General features: G+C 39.7%; 1 protein-coding gene across 2 annotated transcripts in view; it reads right to left on the bottom strand.

The window, feature by feature from the left end:
- Window positions 1–27,277, bottom strand: part of AFAP1 (actin filament associated protein 1) — a 61,921-nt gene that overhangs the window by 10,111 nt on the left and 24,533 nt on the right. The window contains exons 5-12 of one of the 2 annotated variants that reach the window (XM_010076812.1): window positions 25,973–26,152; window positions 16,147–16,239; window positions 14,403–14,487; window positions 10,883–11,032; window positions 7,354–7,565; window positions 5,764–5,909; window positions 2,106–2,223; window positions 389–646 (exon numbers count right to left, since the gene is read on the bottom strand). In XM_010076812.1, the coding sequence (XP_010075114.1) occupies window positions 389–646; window positions 2,106–2,223; window positions 5,764–5,909; window positions 7,354–7,565; window positions 10,883–11,032; window positions 14,403–14,487; window positions 16,147–16,239; window positions 25,973–26,152 (1,242 nt within the window). The remainder of the gene's footprint in view (window positions 1–388; window positions 647–2,105; window positions 2,224–5,763; window positions 5,910–7,353; window positions 7,566–10,882; window positions 11,033–14,402; window positions 14,488–16,146; window positions 16,240–25,972; window positions 26,153–27,277) is intronic. The other variant, XM_010076813.1, reaches the window with a different exon arrangement.

Below are 27,277 nucleotides of genomic sequence, written 5' to 3'. Positions count from 1 at the left end.
GTATATTTTCCAAATTTTCCTTTTTTTTTTTTTTTTTTTTTTTATGTCATCACTGCCTAAGGAGACAGAAGGAGGCTAGATATGCATTCAGGTTCAGGTTGGAAGGTCACATCTATTTTTTTGTTATTATCTACAATCTATAAATCATCAAGAACTTGTGGGGAAAGCCTTCCCCAGGTGCCAATACTTCCACATCAGAATTTACAACTTAGCAAACCTGTTTCATTTGCAGTGGTCTCATGACTAAACTCCAAGCACTTCAGTACTAACAATAAGGGACTGAAATAGCCCAAGGCCCTTAAGATAACAGAACAGACAAAAAAAAAAAAAAAAAAAAAAAAAAAAAAAAAAAAAAAGAAGCTTTGTTAAGTATTAAATAGTACAGTACCTGCGAGCCAGATCCCCTCCCCACAGCAGAGGTATTAGTGACAGACTGAGCAGAAGACAGATTGGATGAGACAGGGTATTTGTAATGGTTAGAGGAGAGTTTGTCAGTAGATAACCTATTGGGTTTTCTGTCAGCTGGTGGATAGCGCGCAAAGATTTTTGGAGACGGCAAGTTATCGTACAGGCCTGCGTTATCATAAAGCATTTCTTCTCCAATGTTCCTGCTACGAGAAGAAGGAAAGCCATCTTCTGGTTCCCACTGCAACACATACACTTTGGCAGTTAGTAAACAATACACCATGCAGAACCTCCTAAGAGAAATTAAAACATTAGTAATTCTTTTGACCGTAGCAAGCCCTCAGTGTCTAACAAGCACACATTTATGGCTTATGCTTGCGTCAAACTATTTAGAGAAGTGGGGAGGACACAGTGTGGAAAGGAAGCATTGCATTACATGGCTCATAACCTCAGCCCTGTGCGTTTTCCATAGTATGAGCAAACTGGTACTATCCTGTCACCCTTGATGTTTCACAGACTGCACCTTCATTTGTTAGCTCTAGCACCGAGGGGGCACAAGCAGACTGTCTTAACAGGGGCATACTCACAGGCTGCACAGATGAATCAGTGGGATTACATCTGGTACATGAGCTGTTATGTCTTTCGTAAGGCTATATGTCTTTCTAGTGAATACCAGCTGCCGGTATGCTGGCATAATTTGCTGGAGAATTATTCTTCTGAGCTAACCACCTAAAATAGCTACAGGCCCTTCCTTTTTTTTTTTTTTTTTTCTTCTTGTCAGAAAAATGGAAAGTTCAACAACAATATGTCAGTGATTCATTCAATTAATCTTAAAAGAAACCAACCTGGTTGCCAAATACCCTTCCTTAATCCATCCTGGCTGTGGCAGTACACTACTCATACAGAGGCATGAGCACATCCAAGAACTACACACAGACTACTCACCATGCACGTGGTCGTGTGTTGTTCCCAAGAGGGGCTTTCTACCATCTTTCTGACATTGCTAAGACATGACGGAGGACTGAACTTGCAATCCACTTCACACTTCAAAACTATGAATTTCTCTTGAGTTTGGCCTTAGTGGGGGACTTTACGAAGCAGCCCAATTTAAGAGCTGACACAGGCTGCAGCTCCCCTGTAGATCTTGCTAAGGACCAGATACTGCTATGGGTTAACATCCACTATGTGTTAAACCCTATTACACATCTGCCTATGATCAGCTTTGCAATTTATGAAGATGGAAGTGACCACTGTGGTTCTCCTTTGGGATGACCAGTACCTGCTGTCATGAGGAACGCAGCACCAGTGACTGAAGCGTGTTTGGGTTTGGTTTTGTTTTGTATTGTTTTTTTCGAAAGACATCAAAAAGTGCCTGGTGTAACTGAGTCCTTAATTTTGCCAGGTTTGGTGTGATCTAAAAAATACCTCCTCAAGTGAGTATTATATTCAAGGCCTTGGCAACAAATCATCAGCAGGCAACTGCTTTCTAAATGCACGTTGGCTCATGTACAGGTTAATGTAAACAATATGTCCCACACCCCTAAAACTCTGTAGGTGTGAGAGAAGTTTGCAGCCCCCAATCAGAAAAATAGGAGTTCATTTGGAAACTGCCCAGTTGGGCTTTTTAGATAATATAATTTTCAGATGTCCATGCATTCAACACATGCAAACCATTTGTTCTGTACAAATTCAATTCTTACCGAGCCATTTATGCAGGGAACATCATCGTAATGAAGTGCCATTCCACTCGGACAGGCGTAGCCATTGGCAGTGCTTCCCCGATACGGATTTGTAGATATAACTCGCCTGTTCATAAAACTGAACAAAGAAAAATAAAAACAATAAATACCAGCACTTGAACCTAAGTTTAAATGATGATTCAGTGGTGTATTCCCTGTATCTGATTATGTAGCCCGGAAGCACATCTCTTCACTTTCTGCAGGAAAGCTGAGGACAGTTTTCCTTCTTTTGCTACTCACATGTTGCTGCTAGCAACCAGTATTACAACATATGTTCCTGTACTCCATTCTCACAGTGGGGATGTGACTGTGTGAAAGCCAGGAGGGCAACAGCTGTAACTGCTCAGTGGCATGTTTACATGGGAACCTGCTGATCTATGTTATAAACCAGCTTGCCAGCGTCCCATAAAAGTTCCCTTGTTGTCTGCATCGGGGAGAAGCAGGTGTTTCTGGCTGCATGCATGCTCAGGGGGATGCGTAGTTAGGAACCAGGAGAAACAAGAATAAAATCTAGCAAAAATCTTGGGAAAAAAAATAAGGGGAACTTTGATGAAAGTTATATCTATCAAAATTTGCTGAATGTTTTCTTCCTCAAAATCTGGGAATCTTTCATTTCTACATCAGAACTTTTGTCTGGGTAGAGTGTGCACAATGGCACTATCCTTCCCAACTCTCTGCCTGGGTAACTGTGCATGCAAATACTCTATATACTCATTCTCACTCTGTTGCACACAGTGGATCTGAGCCCTCTGGACACTCCAAAAGGGACATGTATATAGATATATAGATATATAGATATATAGATATACACACACATATATGTGTGTGTATGTGTGTGTGTTTGTTTGCTCCGCGCCCCTCCAATCAGCATTGCAGCTTGTTTTACTGGAATTTTGCCTAACACATGCAGATATCACAGACTACAACAGGCTCTGGGTTGGGAGCAAAGATCTAACAATGCAGAAAATGTCAGAATCAGGCCCAATAGCAATAACAACCCCAAAGGTGTGTTTTCCTTTGTAGCATCTGCTGAAATTGAACGAGGTATAGAGTGAGATCCCAAATAATTCCTACAGCTTCAGGTGTGCGTGAATGGGAAAACAAAGCTTTCCATCCCAAACAATGGAACTATTCAGGCTCTGTGCTGACATTCATAAAATATGATAAAGCCCTACTAAAGCAGAGAGGGTCTTCTGTAGCGCTGGCTGGAGCTCAAGAATGCTGTGGTTTCAACAGTTGCTTTCTTTTGGTCTTGGAATAACATGCAGTCCATTGAATTTCTCATTCAGAGGGAGACAGACCTCATCCAACTGTGGCTCACCTGAGCCGCGGGAGACGCGGGCTCACAGGAGGGATGAACCTGCCCAGTTTGATGTGAACCTTTCAGGGCAGGGCAGGGGTGGAATAAGCATTAGCCAGAAGCTTTTCTTAATTCAAACAAACAAACAACAAAAAGCCCAAGATAAATTCCATTATAAAAATGTTTTTAACTTTATCATATCTCATACTTCATTAGACATTATTAAAGGGCTGCATTTGTTTACTGTTCCTCTTAATTAAGAGCATTACTCTTTCTATTTAAGTACCTCCAATGAGAGTCATGCATAATAATCACATCTGGAAACTGGGATATTCATTAATGACATCTGATGCACCTGTAGTAACTACTTCCACCACCAAAGAAAGCTAAGATTTATCTAAGTATCTGCAAATAATTTATAAGTGTTATTTCACTAAACCTCATTAATCCTGTTTACAGATGTATCCATGTAAGTCAATTGTATTCTGAAATGCTAGATGGGAAAGGAAATGGAGAAAACCTGCTTGGAAGAATTTTTTCTTCAGCCTTTCCTAGATACCTAATGATTCAGATGAAGAAAATTGATGGGACTATTAACGAAGAGCCGATCATTTTGCAAAGCATCTCAGGAAATGAATAACTAATAATTCTGAAGCGACTGTACGATAATCAAAGCTTTAATGATAATTGCAGTTAATTTGGAATACTGATATTCACTGTATAAAGGGCGACAATAGTATTTTATTAACACTTAAGTATCAATGTAATTTTTCCTCATTTTCTAGGAGTAGTTGAAAATCAGCAGACAGCTACTCTAGTTGCTTATCAACAAACTCATACAGTCCTTTAAAGACACCAACGAATTTTAATGAATTCTTAATAGGGAAATTCTGCTATTTTGCAAGTTGTTTGACATTCCTTTCTAACATGTGGTCTAGTTGCATATGTTTTTTCACTTGGCTCCAATTAATATCACATTTGTAGAGAAAAAGAAAGCCAAGCAGTATTCAGGGGAAAAGGTTTCCATTCTACTTCTTTCTTAAATGTGGTTACTGCTAGAAGCTGACTGAAGCAAAAATACATGTCAACACAGGATAAACTTTGTAAGCCCTATTAACTTCAAAACAAATATTAACAAAGTTGTAAGCTAAGTGCATTTTGATTCTATCAAAATTATCTGGTTTTCACAAAACTGGGCTTGTGGTAACACTGAGTCACTTTGATTTCTATCAGAAATCATTCAAACTAGATCCTGAATGAAGCTGCCCATGTGCCCTCATTAAAGCCCTTTAACACCTTGCTAACAGCAGGACAGCCTTCTTTTGGAAAACTCTGAAGCTTTTGCCTTTTTTTTTTTTTTTTCACTTTTAGTGTGTTTAAAAGTATGATGGGGAGATGGGGTGTGATTCTCTCTTGTCTTAAGTCACAAAAATTCCAAATTTGTGTTTGGGAGTGTCACTTTGCATGAAGATGAGGGACAACACCTTTGCCAGGTGTCTTCTCAGGCCACCCACTTTCTGAGCCTGGCAAACCATGGGGTACATCTGCAGCAGGGCATCCCACCTGTCCCAGTGATTCCTCCACTCCCATTTCTAAACTAACTCATCTAGCCAAGTCTCTTCCCACCAAAGCTTGTGTGAATGCCTAAACCAATTTGAATATGTAAATCACTATATATGCTAAGTGTGCCTTACTTTTCTTAGCACAGGATCAGTAATGGGGGATTCACTGTACTGATTTGCAATTTAAACAGAGTTTCTGTGCTGTGCCCTAGACACCTTCCCAGCTTCCACCTCCTAAATTAAAACCCACAAATTAATTGGACTGGTGCGAGCTTGATGAAGTTTTTAATTAATCATGAAGATTTTGAGAAGGAAACAGGGAGAATGTGACTATCCAAGATTAAATTTGCCAATATATGCTGTACATATTGGCTATATGTACAGCAAATACAGCCAATAGATAAAAATGAACTATGTAGCCGCATATTTCAGCATATTTGTACTCTTCCAGGGATAGTTCTAAGTCTTCAGGAAAAATAAAATATTAAAATATAGCATTTGATAAGGAGACTGACTGAAAAACTTAGCAAAGATTTGAGTAAAGTTGGATAGCGTCTGCATCTTTTACAGAACTTAGCAGGATGCCAACAGGATAATCATAAACACATCTAACATGCTGCAATGCTGAAACACTTCAGGAGTTCAGTATCTGGCAAAGGGGGGGTGAATTTTGATAAGCTGTCTTGGCACTGGAGTTAACATACAGATATAAATTCTCAGAGTACTGGCAACACCCGGGTAGCTGAATGCCTCTCACCAGAAGGTCTGTTTGGCAGCCTGGATGACGCTTGCTGTCATTTCCACATCGATGTAGTCATAGTGCAGAGCTCCAGGGTCTGTTGAAGACCCTGTTTCGGCCAGCAAAATTCCTATCCATCTCCCCATGTCTTCGGAGGATGATGCCTGTGAGGGGAGGGTAAGAGTGTACATCAGGTCTTTAGTCTGCCAGTGAGCTGAGCGTTATTTCAAAACATTGCATTCTTCTTGGCTGACAAACTGCTACCACACTGTATGAGAGGTTCTGATTTCTCTCTGCTGAACTCCTGAGAACCCAGGATTTAAATCTAGAAGGAGTGCACTATAAGTAAGCTATGCTCTTACCAGTTATGATGTAATAAGAAGTCGGCAAGTTCCAGAAAGAAGAAAAACTAATAATTTAAGGCCAGTGGATTTAGATTCAAGTCATGCTTATTTTAGACTTCAGAACACTGAAAGCTATAATTGAATTATTATCCTATGCTAGGCTGGGGGATTTTAGTTAGGATGACTCTTGAGAAGAAAATGTTAGCGCTAAGTAGAAATGAGGGGGAAAAAAAGAAATAGTAGAAGAAATTTTAGTGTTGCTTTTTGAAAAATTCCAACACATTTGTGTAGATGATGGCATTCATTTTCCTAATGGCACAAGTACAAACATGAACACTATTAAAATAATTTTTAATTTTTCACATTTTGCTTCAAGCAAAGTTAAACAGTAGCAAAATAAATAATGGAAAATGGGGGGGGGGGGGGGGGGGAATCTGTGTGGTTTCTAAATTTCTTGTTCTTTTTAAATATTTCACTGCCTTTCACAGTTTCTTGACCTGCTTTCTAGTTTTTCAGTGTCTCTGAATTGATCACATATAACAGGCCTGGTTGCAAGGACAGGAGACAAACGTTACCTGCAGTTGGAAAGCAAAAGTGGTCAAAGTGTCTGCCCTGACACTGAGAACAAAATGGTTTCCTCCTCCTATATCTCCATTATACTTGGCTTTAAATGTCTTCTCATTCCACCTTTCAAAATATGATGAATAAAGCCCCTCAAAACATCCTGAGCCACCTAACACAGATGAAAGTATGACCTTCATAGTGCAAGGAGTGTGCCAGTGTCTACACGTGTGATGTGTGGAGACTCACCAGGGTGCTGGCACACTGTATTTCCTTACTGCAGAATTACCTTAATACAGATACAGACTGAGCAAAAGTGGTTCACATAAAGCAGCAGACAAATGAGAGTTTGCCATCAACAGTGATCCATTATTGAATTATTGCTCAGTTATTTACCCAAAGTAATTATATCCCTGATATAAAAGTGTGTATAGGGAAGGAGCAGGGATATTTTAGGAACAGGTCAAGGGAAGGTCAGTGTAGAGAAAAGCATCTTACTGAGAAGATTTCTGAACTGCATTAAATCTCAGTTTTTTCGCTGCCTACAACCCTTAATATTTTTTTCTCCTTCCAGTATTTATTATCCAGCTCTGCAATAATATTATTCAAAGGATATTTTTGAATAGCCAGGTTGTATGAAAGTGCTTCTCTAATTTAGCTTGTGGGTGTTCCTACAAGTCATAGCCATTAGCAACCACTGCACCTCGAGCACAGCGACCTCCTGCCCATTTCGGAGTAAGCGGAAGGTCAGGGGATGCTTCGAATCCAGTCCCGGGATGACTTCACAGCCACGGAGAGGGATAGAAACGATGTGCGTCTTCAGATCTGTCCTGTCCTTGTGGAAAATGAGTTTATTATCTTTCACTCTGCACCAGCGCTCACGCCAACGGTTATTTGAAAGCACATTGAGATATCCTGCAAAAAAATGAAATGTGAGATATTTTACTCCTGATTTCTGTGGAAAACAAAAAAACCAAAAAACCCTTACTTTTCAATTTAATACTAGCACTTAAACAAATTATACCTCTTATAATAGAAAGTCCAGATGGATTTTAGGAAGACAAGTAGATGACCCTGCCCTTTCTTTTAATAAAAACTTTCATTGTGCCAATATCCTATAAAAAAGCATATAAATATGTGATCCTGCTCACGTGCAAATGACTGTTCTGTGTTAGTCACTGCAGTGGCTGGATGAGCAGGAGCACACTGATCCCCAAGACTTTAGTAAGAATGGGAAAGGGACAGGGATAAAAAGGTATGTACACAGCCAATGTGCTCACGCAGCTCTTTCGTAAAAGACCCAACTTCTCCATGTGTAATGGCCAAAATTTTCTGGAAAAATCACAGCTCGTATTATATAATTAGGTGATGAGCTAGCTCCTGTAACATCCAAAATCAGTGCTTTAAAGACCTACTAAGGGTTGATGTTATATGTTCTAACTTCATTTAGAAAGAAGAATGCAGCTTTCGTTTGCAACACTTTTAAAGAAGAATTTAGAAGATCACCGCTGATGCCAAGAAAAATAAAATCCATATTGGTTTAAAATTCAAGAAGTAAATGTATATGAAATTTAGCTAAACTTTAAGACAAAAGTTTAAACAAATCCTTTTTTTTTCTCCCAGGGGTAATACTGTACCTTTACAACAAATCAAAATTTCATGAACAAATTGCCTTTTAAAAAAACAAAACACTTTTCTTATCATCCTCTGTATCAGATACAGTGTCTAGGCACATAATATTATTAAATGTTAATTAAAGTATTTTGTGTTTTACCTTCTCTATACCATAGCAACGATCATTCGAGACTCAAGCCTTAAAACTAAGACAATGCCCCATTTTCCTGCCTTATTTAGTTTGGGAAAAAAAAAAAAAAAATCTTTTACTTTTGCTTCCACATTACAAACAGTACATGAATTCAGCATGTTGCTGCTTCCAAACAGCCTATGAAGAGGGAAAAAAATTATATCATGCACAGGCCAGAATTTATGTGAAAAAATTGTCTTCTATCTCAGGTCTGATTTTCATTTAATCCTGTTGGATAGCTATCTCTTTGGTTTTCATTAAAACTATGACTTATCATTAATTTTTCTGGGTCTCCCTTCCAACATTATGGTTCCAATGTCAAAGCTTGATCCAACAGGATATAGCAGATCAGAATTATGCACAACTTGGAAGGTGCCATAAAAAAAAGGAGGATGTGCACAATCCTCTGATTTTGGCTCCTTGTGATGATCACACACTTCAGCTCTCCTTCCTCCTGTAACACAATCCTGTATAGCTGTGCATTATAATATAATCCCTAGAAATTGAAAACCTTTCACATGCAAGCCAGCTGGCTTGTTTTGGAGTGAGAGTCCTTTTTTCAGACAGTACTTTTTTTCCCCCTCTGCTCCCAGTGCACCTCTCAGAAAAGCTCTTCCAAACCCTCCTACTTCACTTGAACTGAGTAGTATCCCATGCTTTTCCTCCCACATATATCCCTCCTTAAACCTTCCACAGATGACATGACCAAAATGCCTTGAGTGTGTTCCCAGCTGGGATATTAGCACTTCTGCTTAGCCCAGGCGGTCAAAGACCAGTGATGCTGTAGGGAAGAGCTTTGCCATGACTTTGAATGTAGGTGGGTTTCCATTTCCACTCTAGCTGGGTGTCCCCTGCAGCTTCACTTGGATTCCCTTTGTTCGTGGGAGGTAGTGCCTTGCGAAGTGTAAAAACCTTCAACTATGGAGCAACCTCCGAGAGGCCATTGCACTGAGCCAAATTTCTGGTGGTGAGAAACTCCTTATGTAAAGATTTCCTGCAATGACCAAAGCCCAGGCACTTACACATTTTTCTATAAAATCTGCAAGTGGTGTTGAGTAGAACCAAATGCAGGCAATAGTAATGGCTATATTTATGTCCATATCCAAAATAATGACAGAAATACTAGGAATTAGATTGTACAGCTGTGGTTAACATCTCACATAATACAGAATAATCAACAGAGTATGAGACCCCGGAAGTTTGAGCTTCTATGGAAGCCAGATGCTTCGGACAGTGCATCTGGCTGGACGCAGCCTTTCCCAGCTGTTCTTTTGGTTGATAAATCACATCTGTACTTAGCTGATGTATATACATATATACACACTTATTTAATCAAAGATTGCTTACGTGGATGATTCCCAAAGTGTGATCTGAGAGCCACCTGTGATCTATGAAGTTCTCACTGGTGGTTCATGGATCTGCTTCTTTCACACTGGGCAAGCATTTATCAGACTTCATGCACAGATGAGTTCTGCCAGCTGCTGCCTAATCACAGATTTCTGGGCTTCCCAAAGTTTTCCCAGTCAAGTAAAGGAGAAAAGGCAAATCCAAATTCAGAATCCAGTGTAACTCTTTCGTAGCTTGCTTTCTATGGATTTTTTTTTTTTGGAAGGAACTGGGAGAAGGATGGGTTCGACCTTATTTATGTATGGGAATGGTACTTAATAATACTGGAGCACCAAAAGGCAAACAGGAGAATGTAAATACACATTGACAATACCAGAGCTGTGAGGACATCAGCTATGTGGATTGCACAAAGTCCTAAATTGTACGCAAACATTAACAACTAAGATACGAAACATAAGCATTTTCTGCATGCTTTTTTATGCACTTCCATGGTGCTGCCAAGCACTACAGCTGTCATATGGACCGATCAACATTAGGAGTTAAAATAGCTTACTAGAAATTTGTTACTTTTGCCCAATATGTACCACTTTAGGAACCCACAATTAAACTCAAGTCACTTTGGTTGAGGCCAGTCGACAGCTGTCTTGATTGCTATCCCATAAAACCTCACCATGATCCATCATAAAAGACTTGATCCCTTCCCAAGAACCTTCTTCTAATTCCGACTGCGAATTTATTTCATAGTCCAGACTATCTTCATTTTATATCCACTTACTTGAAAACAGCTCTTGCTTTCTGCTTTTTTGTCCACAATTCTCTTGCCCCTCACCTTTGCAAAGAGCAATGACATTCCTTCTGAACCTGTGCTACCGTTCTATTTTAAAAGTCAAGTTCTCTTAGTCTCTTTTCGAATGATAAGGTCTTGATTACCCTACTCCTCTTTCAGTCTGAGTGCATCCTTCTGATGTTGGGAGAAGAATCACAGCAGTAAAAGCAATTTTAGAGGAATTTCTGAGCTTATAAAACTTATAAAGTTTTAGTTGCAATGTGCATTTAAGACTCAAGGAGAAAAATCACTTACCACATGTTGGAACATCTTCTTCAGCTGATGAGGTCTGTTCATCTGTTGATGGCTTTTTCTTTCCTAAACCAATGATCTTCGTTATTTTTTTCCCTGTTACTTTAGTCACAGTGCCCTTGGCTTCGGATTTTGAACTTTTTTTCCTCTTCACTATTAAGAAAGCAAAAGTGTGTATTTTAGTGTGTTTAAACTAACCAACGAATAGAGAGAACCTGAAAAAAAATAGAAGTTCAGACAAACAAACCTGTGCAAGGTGAACATTTGTTGCAGACAAAGTTGCAGACTGCAATGAGATAAACTTTATATGCCCTTTGTAATGCACACGCCTATAAATAACTTCTGTGCTATTAAAATCATGGCATTCAAAGGTTCAGAAAAACAAAAATCAAGCTTCTAATTTAATTTAATCTATTCAAGCTGAAAGTCTGTTTCCACAGGAGTAATCATCTAATTTATCAGTATCATCAAAGTACCTGCATATAAATTTAGCTCATAAACACAAGAATAAAAACCCAGCCAGATGATCCTTCATTGTTCCTAAACAGTTACATCATAATACTTCTACAATTAAGTACACAACAAAGACAGAATATGCTTGCCTAGCAAAAATACTGCTGCCATGTACAATTAGGTTAAGATATCTTATCACAATGGGCCTTTCAGAAAGACAAGATGTCAAAATTAACGACTAACAATTAAATTAGAATCAGTATAAGCATTTAATGCTTAGAAATTATTATGAGGGCTTGGAAATAAAAAGCTCTGCTGAAAAGAGGTATTTTGCTAATATCCAGTCTATGCTTCCATGAACTCAATAGGACACTAGCAATATTACGGCTCTGTGCGCTGAGCCACGGTGAGCTGCTGAACATATCATAACATGGCAAGGACTATCGGTATAATTTTTTTAAGTGCCTACCTAATATCCTAACAAATTAAAAAAATAGTTTCTAAGATCAAACAGAATCAGAAGAAAAGACTTTTTATTTGCAAAACAGAGCAAAGGAAATAAACTTTCAGAAATTGCATTCAGTGGCCTAATGTGGAGTCCATCAACAGAGCAAAAGTCTTTCTGCTAACCGACTGGGCAGCAAAAGTATGCACCAACTTGCCATGATTTACGACTGTGGAGAAAAATACATTTAGGATAGTTACTGATTGAGCTGCTGTAACTTTATCCCCAACACATCAATTCCCTTTGCAACAGGGAATATTTAGTGGTTACGGCCTTGTGTAAACTGAGGAAAAAAAGGACAAAATGTTCATATGAGAAATGACCATATCAATTGATGAACTAAGAAGAATGAATGGAAAATAGGAAAGCCATTTGGGGCTCACAATGGGTAATTTATCACATTTAGATTAATTGTTGGCAATCATGGAACATTATTTAGAAATTCTGTCTGTAGCCAAGACTGTACAAATCTGTCACCTGCTGCATGTGGTGCTGAGGGGTAGAGGCAGCTTTTCAGGCGCGGATTGCCGCTCACCAGCAAACTCCAACACAGCAATGCACGTGTGCAAGCAAAGGTCTAATTCTCTCTTCCTAATGGAAGGGTGCTCACAACTGATATTATGCTCTCTGAACATGCAACAAGCTCCCCTGTTCAAGGGAGGAAGGCTGCCTGTCCCATCTGCCCATGTCAACCCCTGCCGGAGGGAAGACCCGAGGGCAGCACCGGCCCATGGACAGGTTTCTGTCCCACGCAGCGGCAGCCGATAGCTGGCTGTGGCTGTTGACTGGGGAGGAGATGAAGCTTCTGAGACAGAAGCCCAAAGGAAGAAATTTCAGCAGCATGAATGGAGAGTGGAATAAGCCCGTTTCAGTGTTTTGTTTTTTTCTGCACTATCTTCCTACTGCTCTTTTATTCTCCTGCAGAACTGAGAGGCAGCAGAGACAAGGCCTTCATGACTTAATCTTTTCGAGTCCAAAGAATATACTGATTGGTTGACTGCCAGTGATTTTTGTCACAGAAGCCTTTTTTTCTCATTTCCTTCCCCACAGCATAAGGAACAGCTGGTTAAGAGGGAAGTAGAGGCTGGCCAGAGGGTGAGGATGGGAGGTTAACGCCCTCCGGAGTGTTCCTTCCCACATACTCCCTTAAGCATTTCCTATCCATTGTTTAAAAAAAATAGTGTAACTTCATCCAGAACCACTTAAAATGATGACAGGGATATTTTAATTCCCCTGCAGTTATTAACGCCTATTATTTTTATTACTACATATTGATGGTCACAATTTTCAAAAGCAACTCCTATTTATAATTACCCTCCCTGAGACGTCTAAGCTGGGCTGGTTTTCCAGTAGCACATGCTCCATCAGCATGTCTCCTGTGGGGCACCTGACCCACCAGGCACTTTTGGACATCATGGACAACACAGCTTTTGGGTTACAGAGATTTCTCAATAGGTTTCACAGGCTAAAACAGTACCACACTTTTTGAAAGTTTAGTAAAAGATTTTACAGGGCAAAATCTAACCACGTACCACAACCTCTAGAAACCACAAAACCTGATGTTGTTCCATACTGTTGGGTATATCAAAGATCTGTATAGTCAGGTAATGTTGGAAAACGACTCAGGGAGAAGATAAAGGAAATGAGCCAAAAGGCAAGACAGCGCTGGCACCAAGGCCAGTATTGACATTATGCTCACTGCAGCTCATATTACCTGAGAGCTGCTCAAAAATGTCCTATCTAAACGACAGCACTGCTATATGACAAGTTAATGAAGTCACAGGATTAGTCCGCTTTGGGGAGGAGGGAAGGGTATGGGGAAGAGAGAATAGGGGTTGAGTTATTTTAGATACAACTCAGACAAAATTCCCCCTGGGTTTGGGATGTGCCTCTGTTAGATTATAAGGACTACAAAACATGCATTGCCCCAAACTAGTATCTGTAAAATTATATACATGTATACTGACAAATCCACTGATATTACATGATTACGTACATTTTAGTATGTTAATATAAACAATCGTACATATTAGTTTATACGTATGTGTATTTGTGTGCACTCACATATATATAAACTGTGTATATATAGGTATACATACATATACATGTTTACATACATATACATGTTTACATACATATATATAAAAAATATTAATAATTCTTTCCTTCTAGTACTCATTGATAGCTTTTTTTTGCTCAGAAGCTACACACCCACTATTTATGTTGCCACTATACAGTTACTGTTAGTTGCCTACAGTAGTTGCCTGAGCTCTGAAAAACTGTACTTTTGAACACACAAAAGGCCAAGTAGAAATTTCTACATTGTTTCCTCGTACTACTTATACAGGTTTTCCCTGCACAATGACAAAATCAAATGCCTTCTGTTATTGCAATATTTTAAAGATTCTTGACATAATTCAGCTTTCAAGTTAAATTGAATCCTAATAAAAATATTCAGAAACGTTACTGCTGATTTTTAAAAGACAAAACCCAGGTATTTTGCTACCCATCACTCCCTATATGAATATATTATTTACATCAAGCATCTCTGCATCTGAGACATACCTTGTTCTTTTCCATTGCACACAGTAGTGATGCCATTTTCCACAGCACCTTCCCCATCTGAGCTTGGCCTCTCAGATGACAACTTCTGCAGGGACAAAGAGATTAGTTGATAAACAATGTCGGCACCTTTGCCAAACGAAGTGTCACAAGTCAATTTAAAAGCATGCATACTGTGAAATAAAACACATTTCAAGCTCTCATCCACTTGGAAGACAAATAGAAGATAGTAAAAAATTCAGTTTTAAGGGGTTTTTTTACATTGCGGTATAGGCTTTAGCAAAGCACAGGAACCACAAAATACGTCTATGTTTGAAAATACAGTCAAAACAGTGAAATAATCCTAATTCAGTGCCTCTTACTACACAATATATTTTTAATTAATTTCTAGACTCTAAATGTTGCTGTTTATTAATCTGTTAAGGAACGAACAATTACATGAATCAGACAAGAATAAGTTTTAAATTATTTCTTCAAACAATGCTTCACATGTGCATTGACAATTACAACTTATCAGAAAACAGTGCATTGGTACATGGTGCTTCAAGACTTTCAGTATCTGCAAAAATAAAGACGCTCTTGAAGCAATTTTCTTAGCACTAATTATACTGTAATTGTTGTATACAAGATACAGGATGAAGCCGTATCGAGTTTATGCCGCCACAGTTTTGGTACCCACATTACTCATGAGTGGTGAAGCCATGAAGAAGATGTACAGATTATTGCAAAAAGAAACCAATGAGAAGTTTTGCTACTCTTCTTTTAGGGCATGAATTTTAGAAAACAACTATTTTATGACACTTAGAGATACTTTTTTAACACCGTGCAGGTGTGTGCAAGCATGCAAACACAACAGCTTTTGCCTTCTGAAATGAGGAGGTCTGAGCTGTCACAGAACATGCTTTGCTCTTAATTCTCCAGGCGCAACGCAATGCAACACTATTGACAGTAGCGTCCTTCCATGATGTGGGTAGAACTTGCCAGCAAGAATTTGGTGAAAAAACCTTTTTCAGAGGGACTTTTAAGCAGGGCCTGCAAAGGGGTGTGCTCACACAGATACCTTAACAGGGCAAGGGCTTTAATTGGTGCTGGTAATGTACTGATTGTTCACTTCAGGGTTGCTCTCCTTCCTAATTCTTGCTCTCATATGCTGCTGGAGACAACCCCATGTGAATGGACAAGTTTCTGTGTTGAGGCATGAATGCTTGAAAGGGTCCACCAAAACAGACCTCAGCATGCCCAGGGAACTCTTCAAGAGCCAAAATAAAAGACTTTCCCTTAAAACTTTTGTACAATCCTCAGCTATTCTTCCCTGAGAGTCACATCTCTGCTGGCTCTTTGCACTTGACAGAGAGCATCTCTGCACCACAGCACACGTACCAGCCCTGCTTAGTCTGCACCCTTGGAAATGGCTAAAGAGGATCTGCTAATGGATACAAGCCAGTCTGCCAGCTGTTTGTGACCAAATGAATAGTCGTGGCAGAAGTCTTCATTCTGTAGGACGTATGCATGTATCCAAACAAACCAAAACGACACAGGGGCTAGTAGTCTAAAACAGGAGCACAAGTCAGCAAATAGTTCGCACCAGAAGATGGTCTAACATGAAAAAGTTAATACATGAAATCCAGAACCTAAATTCAATTTCAACGTAGTGGTGTGTACATCTCCCAAACCATGCAGTGTCTAGCAGTCCCTCTGTAACAAGCAATCACAAGGAATTTTGCGTTAAGCATTTTGGTAACTTCACCTTTTCCAGCTCTGTCTTGTGCACTGGAGAGCTAGATAATGGCCCATCGGAGTCTACTGCTCCCGTACAGTTGCTGCACACATCTTTTATAACCTTAGGAGACAAGGCAAAACACAATTATTCATTAAACACAAATCAGATAAATCATATATGAATGTGAGGGGGAGATGGGAAGGAGAATCATGCAGACATTTACTAGGCTGGCAGGTTTCAGGCAGGCTGAAACTACACCAACTTCTCCACGCTGCCTCCCTAAATCATTTCACGTATAACCTGGAGGAGACATAATGTCTAGAGGTGGAAGGTTTCAGTTTCTACACAAGCTAAGCTACAAGGCTCTCCTGAGTAAAGAAACCAACAGCACCGCTGATTTCCATGTGCTAGTTTTGCAATACGTACTCAGCTGACACCACCAAAATAACTTCATTACGATGACAAAAAAGTGGGATTAGATCCAAGGTCCCACATATCAAAGGACAAGAGTTTTGCATAATACACTACCCAGCCGCTCTTTTTTTGCTATTGGAGAACTAATGAAGTGCTGATCGACTTACAGTTAATACCGCACAGTGGTATTTTGTGGTATTTTTGTATTATACTTGCACTTTGACATGAAGGTATAGGTCAAAGTAATTCTAAATGTGTTCTCAGAAATGGGAACGGCATTGAGTCTGCTTTTAAAAAGCTAAAAAAAAAAAAAATCCAGAACCTGGAATTCACTGAGATTTTGAAAGAATTTTAAGAACTTCAAAAACTGAAACTATATAAATGTAAAAATATACCATGAGTAAAGACTTTTGATGATTCCCTATGGACATAATTAAGTCTTTCATCTCTTGTTACCACCAGCCCATTACCAGTCTGAAATTGCTTCTTCTAATGAGAATAGGTCCCAGGTCTCCATCCAGACTCATGCTGAGGGGGTGCTGAGCTCCTCACTACTGATTACAGCAGCCACATAGGGACAGCAGAGCCAAGCGAGCTAAGAAAGAAAGGCATCCTACTCTGCTGGAAGCATTACTGCTAGACATGCAAACTTTCCCCTTGACATGGACATGTATGTGTTTACATATCCAGCTCTCCCTTTCACACGGTTTACAGCAAGCTTGGCTGGCAGAGAGGAGGATCTGGCCTGAGACTCACAGTTCCAGGGAAAAAAAGCAATTAGCTAACTGTCAAAATCCAGATTTCTGAGGAGGAAAAGCAAAACAACAAACAACATCTTTTCAGTTTTGAACTGAACAATATTGATGTGGAAGCCATTAAAAAGCTGAATATGGCACCAAACAGCTCTTTCACAGCACTGACGTGCCCTTTAAGGGTAAATCAAATCAAATGAGTATGGGCTTACAAAGACCCTGTTGTTACAACTCATGAGCATGTCATGAATTACAGGGACTATATTCCATAAAGAAAGAAAGAGCACCAGCCCCATTTTGCAGATGGTGCACTCAGGAACAAAAGAAAGATTAAATCCCTCACTCAATGTCACATAAAAGAATCAAGAATCTAAGCAGGACAGGGAAATGAACCTACACATTTTTTTCTGAGCTAGTATCTTGAAACACTTCAGCATCCTTTCTTGACTTGAACTGTTCTTGCCTGAACTTCCGTAGATCTTGTCCCAGAAACATACACACAGTATTTCAAGGCACCTGATGTCCTTTGTAACAGAAAGTTTAGATACAACTGTTGCAGAGCATTTGTATGTCAAGAGTTAAAAGTAGCTCTAAATTCCCCAAAATCAATTTTTTTTTAATGTATTTTGTTTTCCTTTCAATTGCTGGTCTTCAGGATGGTGTAAATACACTGCTGTTTTCTTCCGTACAGAAACGCATCCGTACAGCTTCTGGGAACATTCATTTCTGTCTCCTGCATGACCCTGATTCAATGGCTCATGTTTTCAGCATCTGCTCACACCACACAGTTAATTTTGGCAAAGGCAGATGGTAATGGGAGTTACAGACAGAACAGAGGGAAATGATTTGGCAGCACTAACTGAATAGTATGTGCAAAGTCATGCACTCAAGTAAATCCGGTTCTTATCATACCTCACATATTTAAGGAGAAACTAAAGTGCTTAATTGGGTTGTAATTAAATTTTGATTAAAAAAAATGACACACTATCAAATGGAATTTTGTGGTGAGATCTGAAGCAAATGCATATTCAAGGATCCAACACTTCATTTGGGTTCAAGGGGTCCACTGGCAAAGACTTGCTCATCACCTCCTATGTGCAATTGTGTTCAATGCACAGCATAAAACTCATACTTCTACAGCTCACCAGGATGAAATGCCTTTAACATATAACGGTTGCCTGGATGCACTCTCTATAATTACGTTTGCAGACAGCTGCCATTATAAATGTGGTTTTCACATGCTTATAGCTTTAACTCAAAATTTTAAGGATAAAACATTCCACCAGTGTTGCCAGCTTGCATAATTTCAATCACAAGACTCAGAGTTCTTGTCAATTTTTTCTGTGTTCCATATCCTGAGTCATATGAAAACAAAGTATCATCATTTTCATTAAAAAACAGTTGTGAGCAAGAGTGAGGAAAGCAGGTCAACAAACTTTTATCCATTGCAATGAAATGTGTGAAAATATGAATAAATGTATCCCAATGGCTACAAAACTAGAAAGCAAATAAAAGGAATCCCCAAATGTGTTAATTTTAATAAAATGGCATAATCTGTACTGAGAATACTTTGTAATTGCGCATACTCCATTAAGAGTTTAAGTTTTCCCACTCATTAGAAAAGGGATAACATTCTCTTTTTCTCACCACAAATGCCTTTGCACATTACATATACAAAAACACAGGGTGATCTGCCAGGAAAATCAAACTGAGATCATAAACTGACTACGTATTCAAATATTTAAAATATATGAGCAAATGTAATCAGAAAATTGACAATCATTAATTTATTTGGACAGCTTCAAAACTAAATACATTAAAAATAATCTTCTGTTATTCAATCACAAGAATTTTAAATGCCACAATTACCATTACCGTGTTACAACTAGTACATGTCAGAACTTCCTCTTTCACAATGCAGATCTGGAAATGCTTGTGCAGCCTGAACTATATTATTATTCCTTATTCATGTTATAGGAAGGTCTTGAACCCCCCACTGGATCAGGATGTACACCTGTGCATCACATTGAGCACAGTGACACAAAGAATAGAGAGGAAATATTTCCAGGTACAAAGTGGGAAAGATTCCCTGCCCCAAGCCATTGACAGTGATGGGTGAAGTCAGTGGAATTTGTGCCACGTGGTGTGTCTGGAATATTTCTTTAGAACGATCTTATTACACAAGCACTAACACTTACTATAAAACCTTCATACCTGCACTCACCTACAAATGTCTATAATTCTCATATCTTATTTTAAATGACATATCATGACTGAAGGCAAAGTACTTCCCCTATATTTATTCTTTCTACATGCAGTCAGAAGAATCAGATTTTTCCAGCCACCTTCAAAGATCCTGCCTTCAGATAAAAAGCACACGCTATGCAGTGAAAGCAGAAAGCCACCTGCTTGCCAGCCAGACCCTGCCACAAAGAAACCCAATGAATTCTGAGTAAAAGTACTAAATTTGTAGCTGGTTCCTTGTGATTGATCTCTCTGGGACATGATAAGGAATAAGACTGAAAGTTGTCCTCCATTTGGGGAGCTGGCAGACCTCTCTCCTGGTGGGTGCCGTGGGATGAGTTCAGGCTACAGGCTGTGCCTGAATCACAGGGATGTGATCTCGTCTTGTCTTGTGTTTTCATGAAACTCAGAGAAGATGCTCACACTTTTAATATGATCAAGTTCAAAAGCAATTAGGGAGAAAGCTGACAGCCTGACTACACATTTGCTTCACTTCTGGCTAGAAATCCAGGCAGCCAACCCGCCCCCTCGTCCCCATCTACCCACATGTTTTGCAAACACAGGAATTGCTAGAAATGGGATGGGCTGAATCCCCTGCTTCTTGTCTCTGCTGCTTAACTGAAGATAGGAACACCATAAAGCTGAAATCTGCTTGTGCACAACTCGGCAGAGGGAAAAGGGTTTGGCTCCAGCAGTAACTCAATATCTAATTCCTGAAACACTCCTTTTTCAGTGCTGGAGGAGTACTGTCTTTCTGGGACTTTTCGTCATTTTGGCATGCCTGAATTCTCATTTTCTCTCTCTTTTGGACACAGACTACAAACATTAGCATCAATCTCCTCCTCCTTAAAAGAGCACCAAAATTCTCTTAGCATTTTGCAAAGAAGAAATGCCCCAAGGAGTTTACCTAGATAGAGGAAAAGCAGAAATTATTCACATCATAGCCTGTGCTTTAAGTCTCAGAAAGAAACCCCCTTTACTGTCTGTACTGGAAAACATCGCTCTCAAGCATCCCCTAGCCTGAAAAGATTCATCTTTCTGCCTTAGTGTCGTTTGTCTGAGCAAAGTGGGGATGACATTCTAGCAGGCTATCAGCCAGCAAGCCAATCTTTAGTGCCTGCATATCCCCTTAAAAATACTTCTCTGACATGTTCAACCAAGACAACCCGTGTATCCTTTCTCCTGTGTTATTACCATGAAGTCTGTTGCCATATATGGCCACTGAATCGGGCAGAGCCCAGGGAAGGAGGTGCTGGGTGTCTGGGGAGGGCGGCTGCAGGCATTGCTGCTGCAAGAGCAGAGGTACCGCTTGCAAGGGGAGCTGCATCCCCAGCCCAGGTGGTGCAGAGATGCAGACCACACTTTAGACCCTAAATTATGAGAGAAGAGCAATACTATCTAGTGGTGAAAGCAGGGGACCAAGTCTCAGCCCTCCTGGGTTCTGCTCTCAGATCTGCTAGAGCTTGCATTTGTGATTTTAGCCAGCAACTTAAAGAAAACTTATCTCTGAGAAAACACACAAATTAGGATGTTTGTGGTTCTATATTCATAGTTGGGGTATTTTTTTAGATTTACATAAGCATCTGCTTTTTTAAAGTAACATATTGTTTTCCATGGTGCCAGTCACACACACATACTCTGGTTCAAAGCCAGGATGGGGTCCTCTGGCTCTGTCAACACACACTGGCCACAGTCCTGCAGGCTGATCAGAGCTCTAACACGCAGCTCTATCCATCACATCTCCAGGTTACACCCCAAATAGCTCTTACAGCATAATAGAATCATAGAACGGTTTGGGTTGGAAAGGACCTTAAAGATCATCGAGTTCCAGCCCCCCTGCCATGGGCAGGGACACCCTCCACTAGCCCAGGTTGCTCAAAGCCTCATCCAGCCTGGCCGTGAACACCTCCAGGGATGGGGCATCCACAGCTTCTCTGGGCAACTTGTTCCAGTGCTTCACCACCTTCACAGTAAAGAATTTCTTTCTAATATCTAATCTAACTCTATCCTCTTTCAGTTTGAAACCATTACTCCTCATCCTATCACTACACTCTATGATAAAGAGTGCCTCCCCATCTCTCCTGTAGGCCCCCTTTAAGTACTGGAAAGTCTCCCCAGAGCCTTCTCTTGGCTAAACAACCCCAACAATCTCAGCCTGTCCTCATATGGGAGGTGCTCCAGCCCTCTGCTCTTACGCAAACGTACTGACCTTGCTGTTGTTTGAACCGAGGTATCTAAAACCATTTATTTGAGGCAACAGGGGTTTAAGTCCTGGGAGGTTTAATTTAGTTTGCAAAACTTTCACTGCTGGTGATGATGTGCAATGGAGAAAAAACCCACCCTAACTGTCTAGGGACACAGTATGTTCCTGAAGTTACTTATAAACTAACAAAGACTATATGGAAATCACTTGTATCGAGCATGCATCGCCAAACACACTTTTTCCAGTCAGTTTTAAGGCATGATCATTCAGCACTTGACTCTACTCAGCTACAAAATGGAGATAATAACCTCTTTGGGGAACATTACTTAAACTAAGAAAGTAATGTTTGAAGTGTTTTGAGATCTCTAGCTAGAAATTCCCATAGAAAGTAAAACCATCCACACAATGTTTACAGTTTTGTGCTGATTTAAACTGGTAAAAGAAGAGCTCTGTCAGTAGTTTATTCTTCAGTAAAACTCAGTCCACATAAAGACTGGAGCCTAGAAGTTACTTGACTCCCCTCATTACGCTCAGGGCAGTGGAAAAAAAAAAAAGTTTTCAAAGACTTTACGAGAGACAACATGCAGTTATCAGAGGTGGAAACTGGATAGGATAACAAGATTAACAGCCCTGTGACAAGTTTTGCGGGGTCTTTGGATGACTGGATGCAGTCACAACCTTGATTTTCTCCTCTCGTCAGGACAAAAAAAATCCCTCTTATTACAAGTTCAGAGCTGACTGAACATTGTCAAAATGATAGATGCAGAAATGTCTACTTGTGCCTGAAAGAGTCACTGCTCAGTTCCAGACCCTCAGCTGCAAAGATTGCTGCAAAATGGCTGCACACTGTAAAAGGAAGAAAATTTAACATAGGGTGCCTAATGTTAGGGAAAAATTAAAATAGAGGCCAGTAATCCAAAATGATAGATTACCTGTTCTGCATGATAAATCAGAAATACATTTTTGCAGGAGGCAATGCTAAGAGGAAGGCCTTGGGACCAGACACTGTGATATTTCCTTCTTCTACCAGTCTTCTACAAGAAGCTACTTCAGAAGTTAATTTCTTTGGCGTCCATGTATTTTTAATATTAAGAGCAGTTTTCTGTGGCCTGGGCTGAAGATCCCACACACAGAACACATTCATCTGTATGAATGAAGCCACTAAACAAGCATCTTCTTGTAATGTCATGTTCTTAGTAGTCCTTTTATTTTAATGTAGCATTTCCCAGGGATGCTGACAAATAAATGTCGTTTCAACCAGTCCGTTGGATGTGCTGAGACAAACAGGCAGATTTAAGACCTTTCTTGACCACAAACGCACAAAAGCATGCACAGATGCACATATACTCAAGCGCACATGGAAAAAGCTCATGTTTGGGTCACAGTGTGTAACTGCACACATTTTTTCATGTACATTTTTGTGGGAACACTTTAGGACTCAAGTCTGGAAAATTCTACCACTTTATGTTGCACACTATATTACTGCTATGATCTCAGCTCTAGACTGAATTTATACTGGTTACGCTCCTTGCTCTGAGAGCTCAACAGGCTCTTTGGTGACATCAGCTATCTTTTTTTCACCAAGCATTTCTTAGCTGGTAAACCTGAAACTCCCTTTGTGGTTTCCAGTCTAGACTCCAATTTGCACTAGGTTTATCAGCTGGCTTTTTTTGGTGTCATCCTTACAAAAATGGTCTAAAATATTCTGCATATATTTCACATTTGTCTTACAACAGATATTTTAAAATTAATTGCTTAAGTAAACTTATTTTATACCAATTACATCTGACTTAAAAACAAACAATCTGCTTTAGCTTTCATGGGAAAATCTGGCCCCCAAAGCCATTTTGACCTTTTCAGGCTCAAGAGTAAAGCTTTAATTTGACACTTATATATGAGTTCATGAGAAACCGTGGTTCCTGAGTGATAACCTGGCTCCACTGGTATCTATTGGCACAGTTTCTTTAACAGAGAAAGCATCTTATGATTTAAAAATGTGGTTGCAGAGACCTTCCTCATTGTCAGTCTCTGAATCTGCCCCTTTTTGTAACTATAGAAATCACATGTAGGTGACAGAAAGCTGGGAGGGAGGAACCATGCCCATCTGACTGACAGGCAGGTAAAGCACAAAGCACTTCTCCCAAGATGAAGCAGTGACCTCTTTCTCAGCATACAGACTTCCTACACAAAGCCAGACATGATTTTCAGATACTCATTTTAAGTAAGGCTGGAAGGAGCAAAAAATAATTATTTTCATAATAAACCCCCCCCCAAACTTAAATTTTGATACATTTTTAAAAATACAAAACCCGATGCTTTTCTCCTCAAAAAGCTATACTTGAAAACATTGGAGCTGTTGCAAGAGCTGCACAGACCATTTTTGGTTAGCTGCTGGATAGGCGATTTGTACTGTATAGAACAGAGTGCTGCAGCAGTGCTGAGGACTTGGGAGTTGAACATACAGTAGTGCTGCCATGTGCTTGAAAGAGTTTTTAATAGAGAGCTTTGCAGCACAAAGGAACTAAATAAAGTGCTGTCAGACTGTCTCCAAATGGTTTGCAGATAACATACTGCCTGGTCATTCACCCTCGGCACACACAACTTTGTTAACATGCAACTGTACAAAATATTTTTCTTTTTTTTTTTGTTTTGTTTTGTTTTATTAAATTAGCAGCAATGCATTTGGGATACGGAAAAATCTAGCACTGCTTTGTCTGCCTGTGTGTGGAATGCTTTATGTACAATTAAAAAAAAGAAAAAAGAAACCAATTTCTATGAAAGAACGTCCGATAAATGCCAATGAATTCAGCGGTACTTAACCCAAGTTTAGAACATCACAGGAAATAATGCTGCAGTTATTATGATCTAATCACTGCGGAATTCTCTTCTGGAAAGGAATAGGACTTATAAATTTCTTTTCATTCCAATCAGTGTTTTTGAAGCTCTAGGTGAGTTAATGGAACACTTGGATGTCACTAGACTTTAAAACTTAAAACAAGATGCTGATACTAGAAGCCTGTGATTAGTTTCTATTAAAAAGACAACAGAGTGAATTTTATAAGCTATGATCCAAACTTGCAGTCGAAACCAAACACACACACACAAACCGCAGACCCCAAAAGGTATATTCAAATATTGCAAAATAGGAAATGACTGATTTATCTTCCATTTAGTAAACTAGCCCACAGCCGAACTCATACCTTTCAAGCTGCATTTTATGTCTGCCTCTTCTGCAGAAAGACAATCTGCCATCAGGAAATTCCTACGTGTTTAATTTGATTGTATTTGGAAAATAAAATTTACTCTTAGAAAAATAAATACCATATAAGGTTAGACCAGAGCACAGCATGGAGAACGCCTAATGAGTCTTATGCACTCAGACTTTTACATGCATTTAAAAGGCTGGATTTCAAGGTCTTACAACAAGCTACTGAAACTGCAGTGATAGTTTCCCACATTACTTCACTGAGCTCCATATCTGAGACTAGGAAAGTCCAACATAAATACTAGTAATCTGGTTAGGATCTAGAACTGCAGCCCTTGCATTGGGATTTTCCAAATTTGCAGACACTGAACAGAAAGGAGTGGAAGATGACAAAATCCCATTTCTCAGAAGCCTGCATTCCCCAAACAAACCATAACAGATGATGTCCTGCTAAACCAGGATTAGCAAACTTGAACTGACTTATGGAAGCTGAAGGACTTTTCTTCATCCAGAGCAATTCAAACAAGTATCTCCTCAGAGATCATTGTTTTTAAAAATGTGACGGCGATGTTGGTGTGTCCAGTTTTTGCAGGGTAGCCTATGGCAGCTATGCATATACACCACTCCAAAAAGCAACCTGGGAGCCAGCCCCCTCCACCTTAGGGAATATGAACCTTCACCTCACTGCCAGTGTGCCCTAACCACCAAAGCTTACTGGAGAATAAGCTGGAGATGAAGATGGAAGGGAATTTGCCACCTCTCCTCTTGGTGCCAGATTATTGCACAACTTTCAGTGAAAACCATATGCAGCAGCAGCTCCATCAGTTGTGTAATTCCCAGCTTCTGGTAGCCCAAGGAGTTGCTTCAAGGCCTGAACACTAAGTCTGTGTTCCTGCACTCCCAAATTAGGTGGCATTTAAGTGGTCTGGATTTGCCTGAAAGTTACTATCTGTATCTCAGTTTTAAACAGCAACTGAGCAAGCAATGACAGCACTTTGTGGGTGGAAAAGCTCCCAATCAGAAATCCCCCCTTACCTTTAGCCACTGTTCTGCCTGCTCTTTGCTCTGAACTGCCAGGACGAGGGCATCCGCTCCTTGGTGAGAGATTTTCAGCTCATGCTTCTTCTTTTTGCTGTCTTTGGGAATGTATGTGATACTGCAGTCATTCAGGAGAAGCTCCATCTGTGGCTGCTGGTCCTTGGAACTTTTGTAACACTAAATAAATGTGAAGAAAGTTCAAAAGTTAGGTATCACCTTTCTGAACTTTGGGGGAAAGCTGTTATTGTATAGAAATGCTATTTTTAAAATTTTTTAATATTTTTCATGCAGCCCTTTACCACATACCACAGAGATCAGCCAATGCCAGCTTTGCATTTCTCCTCCTCATCCCCTCTGTAAAGCAAAATTACTTCCAGACTGACATTAATAGACATCTTTTATTGCTGGACAGGTACAACATATGGAGAGCATTAAGCTTCTCTACATTATCCTTATGACTCAACCTTGACCTTGATCAAGTAGGAAGAGGGTGATACAGGATATCTGTTCACATGTAGCAGCAGAATAAACTTGTACAGTTAACAACTTTAAAACCCAGATGTTTACTCTGCCCTTCAGCAACAGCCCAGTCTACCAAGACAAATCTACATCAGCACCTACATGCTGCAGTTGCAAAGACACTGGCATATGCCTTACTCATCTGTTCTTTTTCTTGAGACAAATAAAAAAATCATCACAGTGTGGAAATGGGCAAAGTTACACTTTTTCAGCTAATACAGTTTAATAGTCACTGCACAAAACTACATAAATCTCCATCTTAGCTTAATCTGTAAGCTCGTGGCTAAAACTGCATGACTTACCTGATGGGTTTTTCCCCTCATTAGTAATGCTGTCCAATGAACAGCTATTTCATGTTGGATCACTGATGACCTGCTCTAGGTTTGAATTGGTGATCTAAGGATGAAGGGTAACACTTTACATTACTTGTCCTATAGACCTAGTCCCTGTCTTCTAACACACAAGTATAGTCAAGGTTCCTAAAGCTGTTGTAGTGCCAGACTACAGAACAACATTTAACTGTGTGTATGAATGTCCAGTTATTTTATACACTTATGTAAATTGGGCTTTCACTCATACAAATAAGCATGCAAGCGAAAAAGGTACCTGATAATAGAGGTATCTGATAATAAAGAAGGTATCCGGTAATAAAGAAGACTAATTAGTGTATGTATACATAGAACAGCTGAGTATAAATGTGAACAGAGAAAAGCACATGAATATTTGCGTGTATTCATGTCATGATGCAACTGTCAGGAAGACAGTAGCTGTCAAAAGTATGTT

Source organism: Pterocles gutturalis, unplaced genomic scaffold (assembly GCF_000699245.1).
Source record: "Pterocles gutturalis isolate BGI_N339 unplaced genomic scaffold, ASM69924v1 scaffold8, whole genome shotgun sequence".
Lineage (NCBI taxonomy): Eukaryota > Metazoa > Chordata > Aves > Pterocliformes > Pteroclidae > Pterocles > Pterocles gutturalis.
This window is presented reverse-complemented; position numbering and strand designations above follow the sequence as displayed.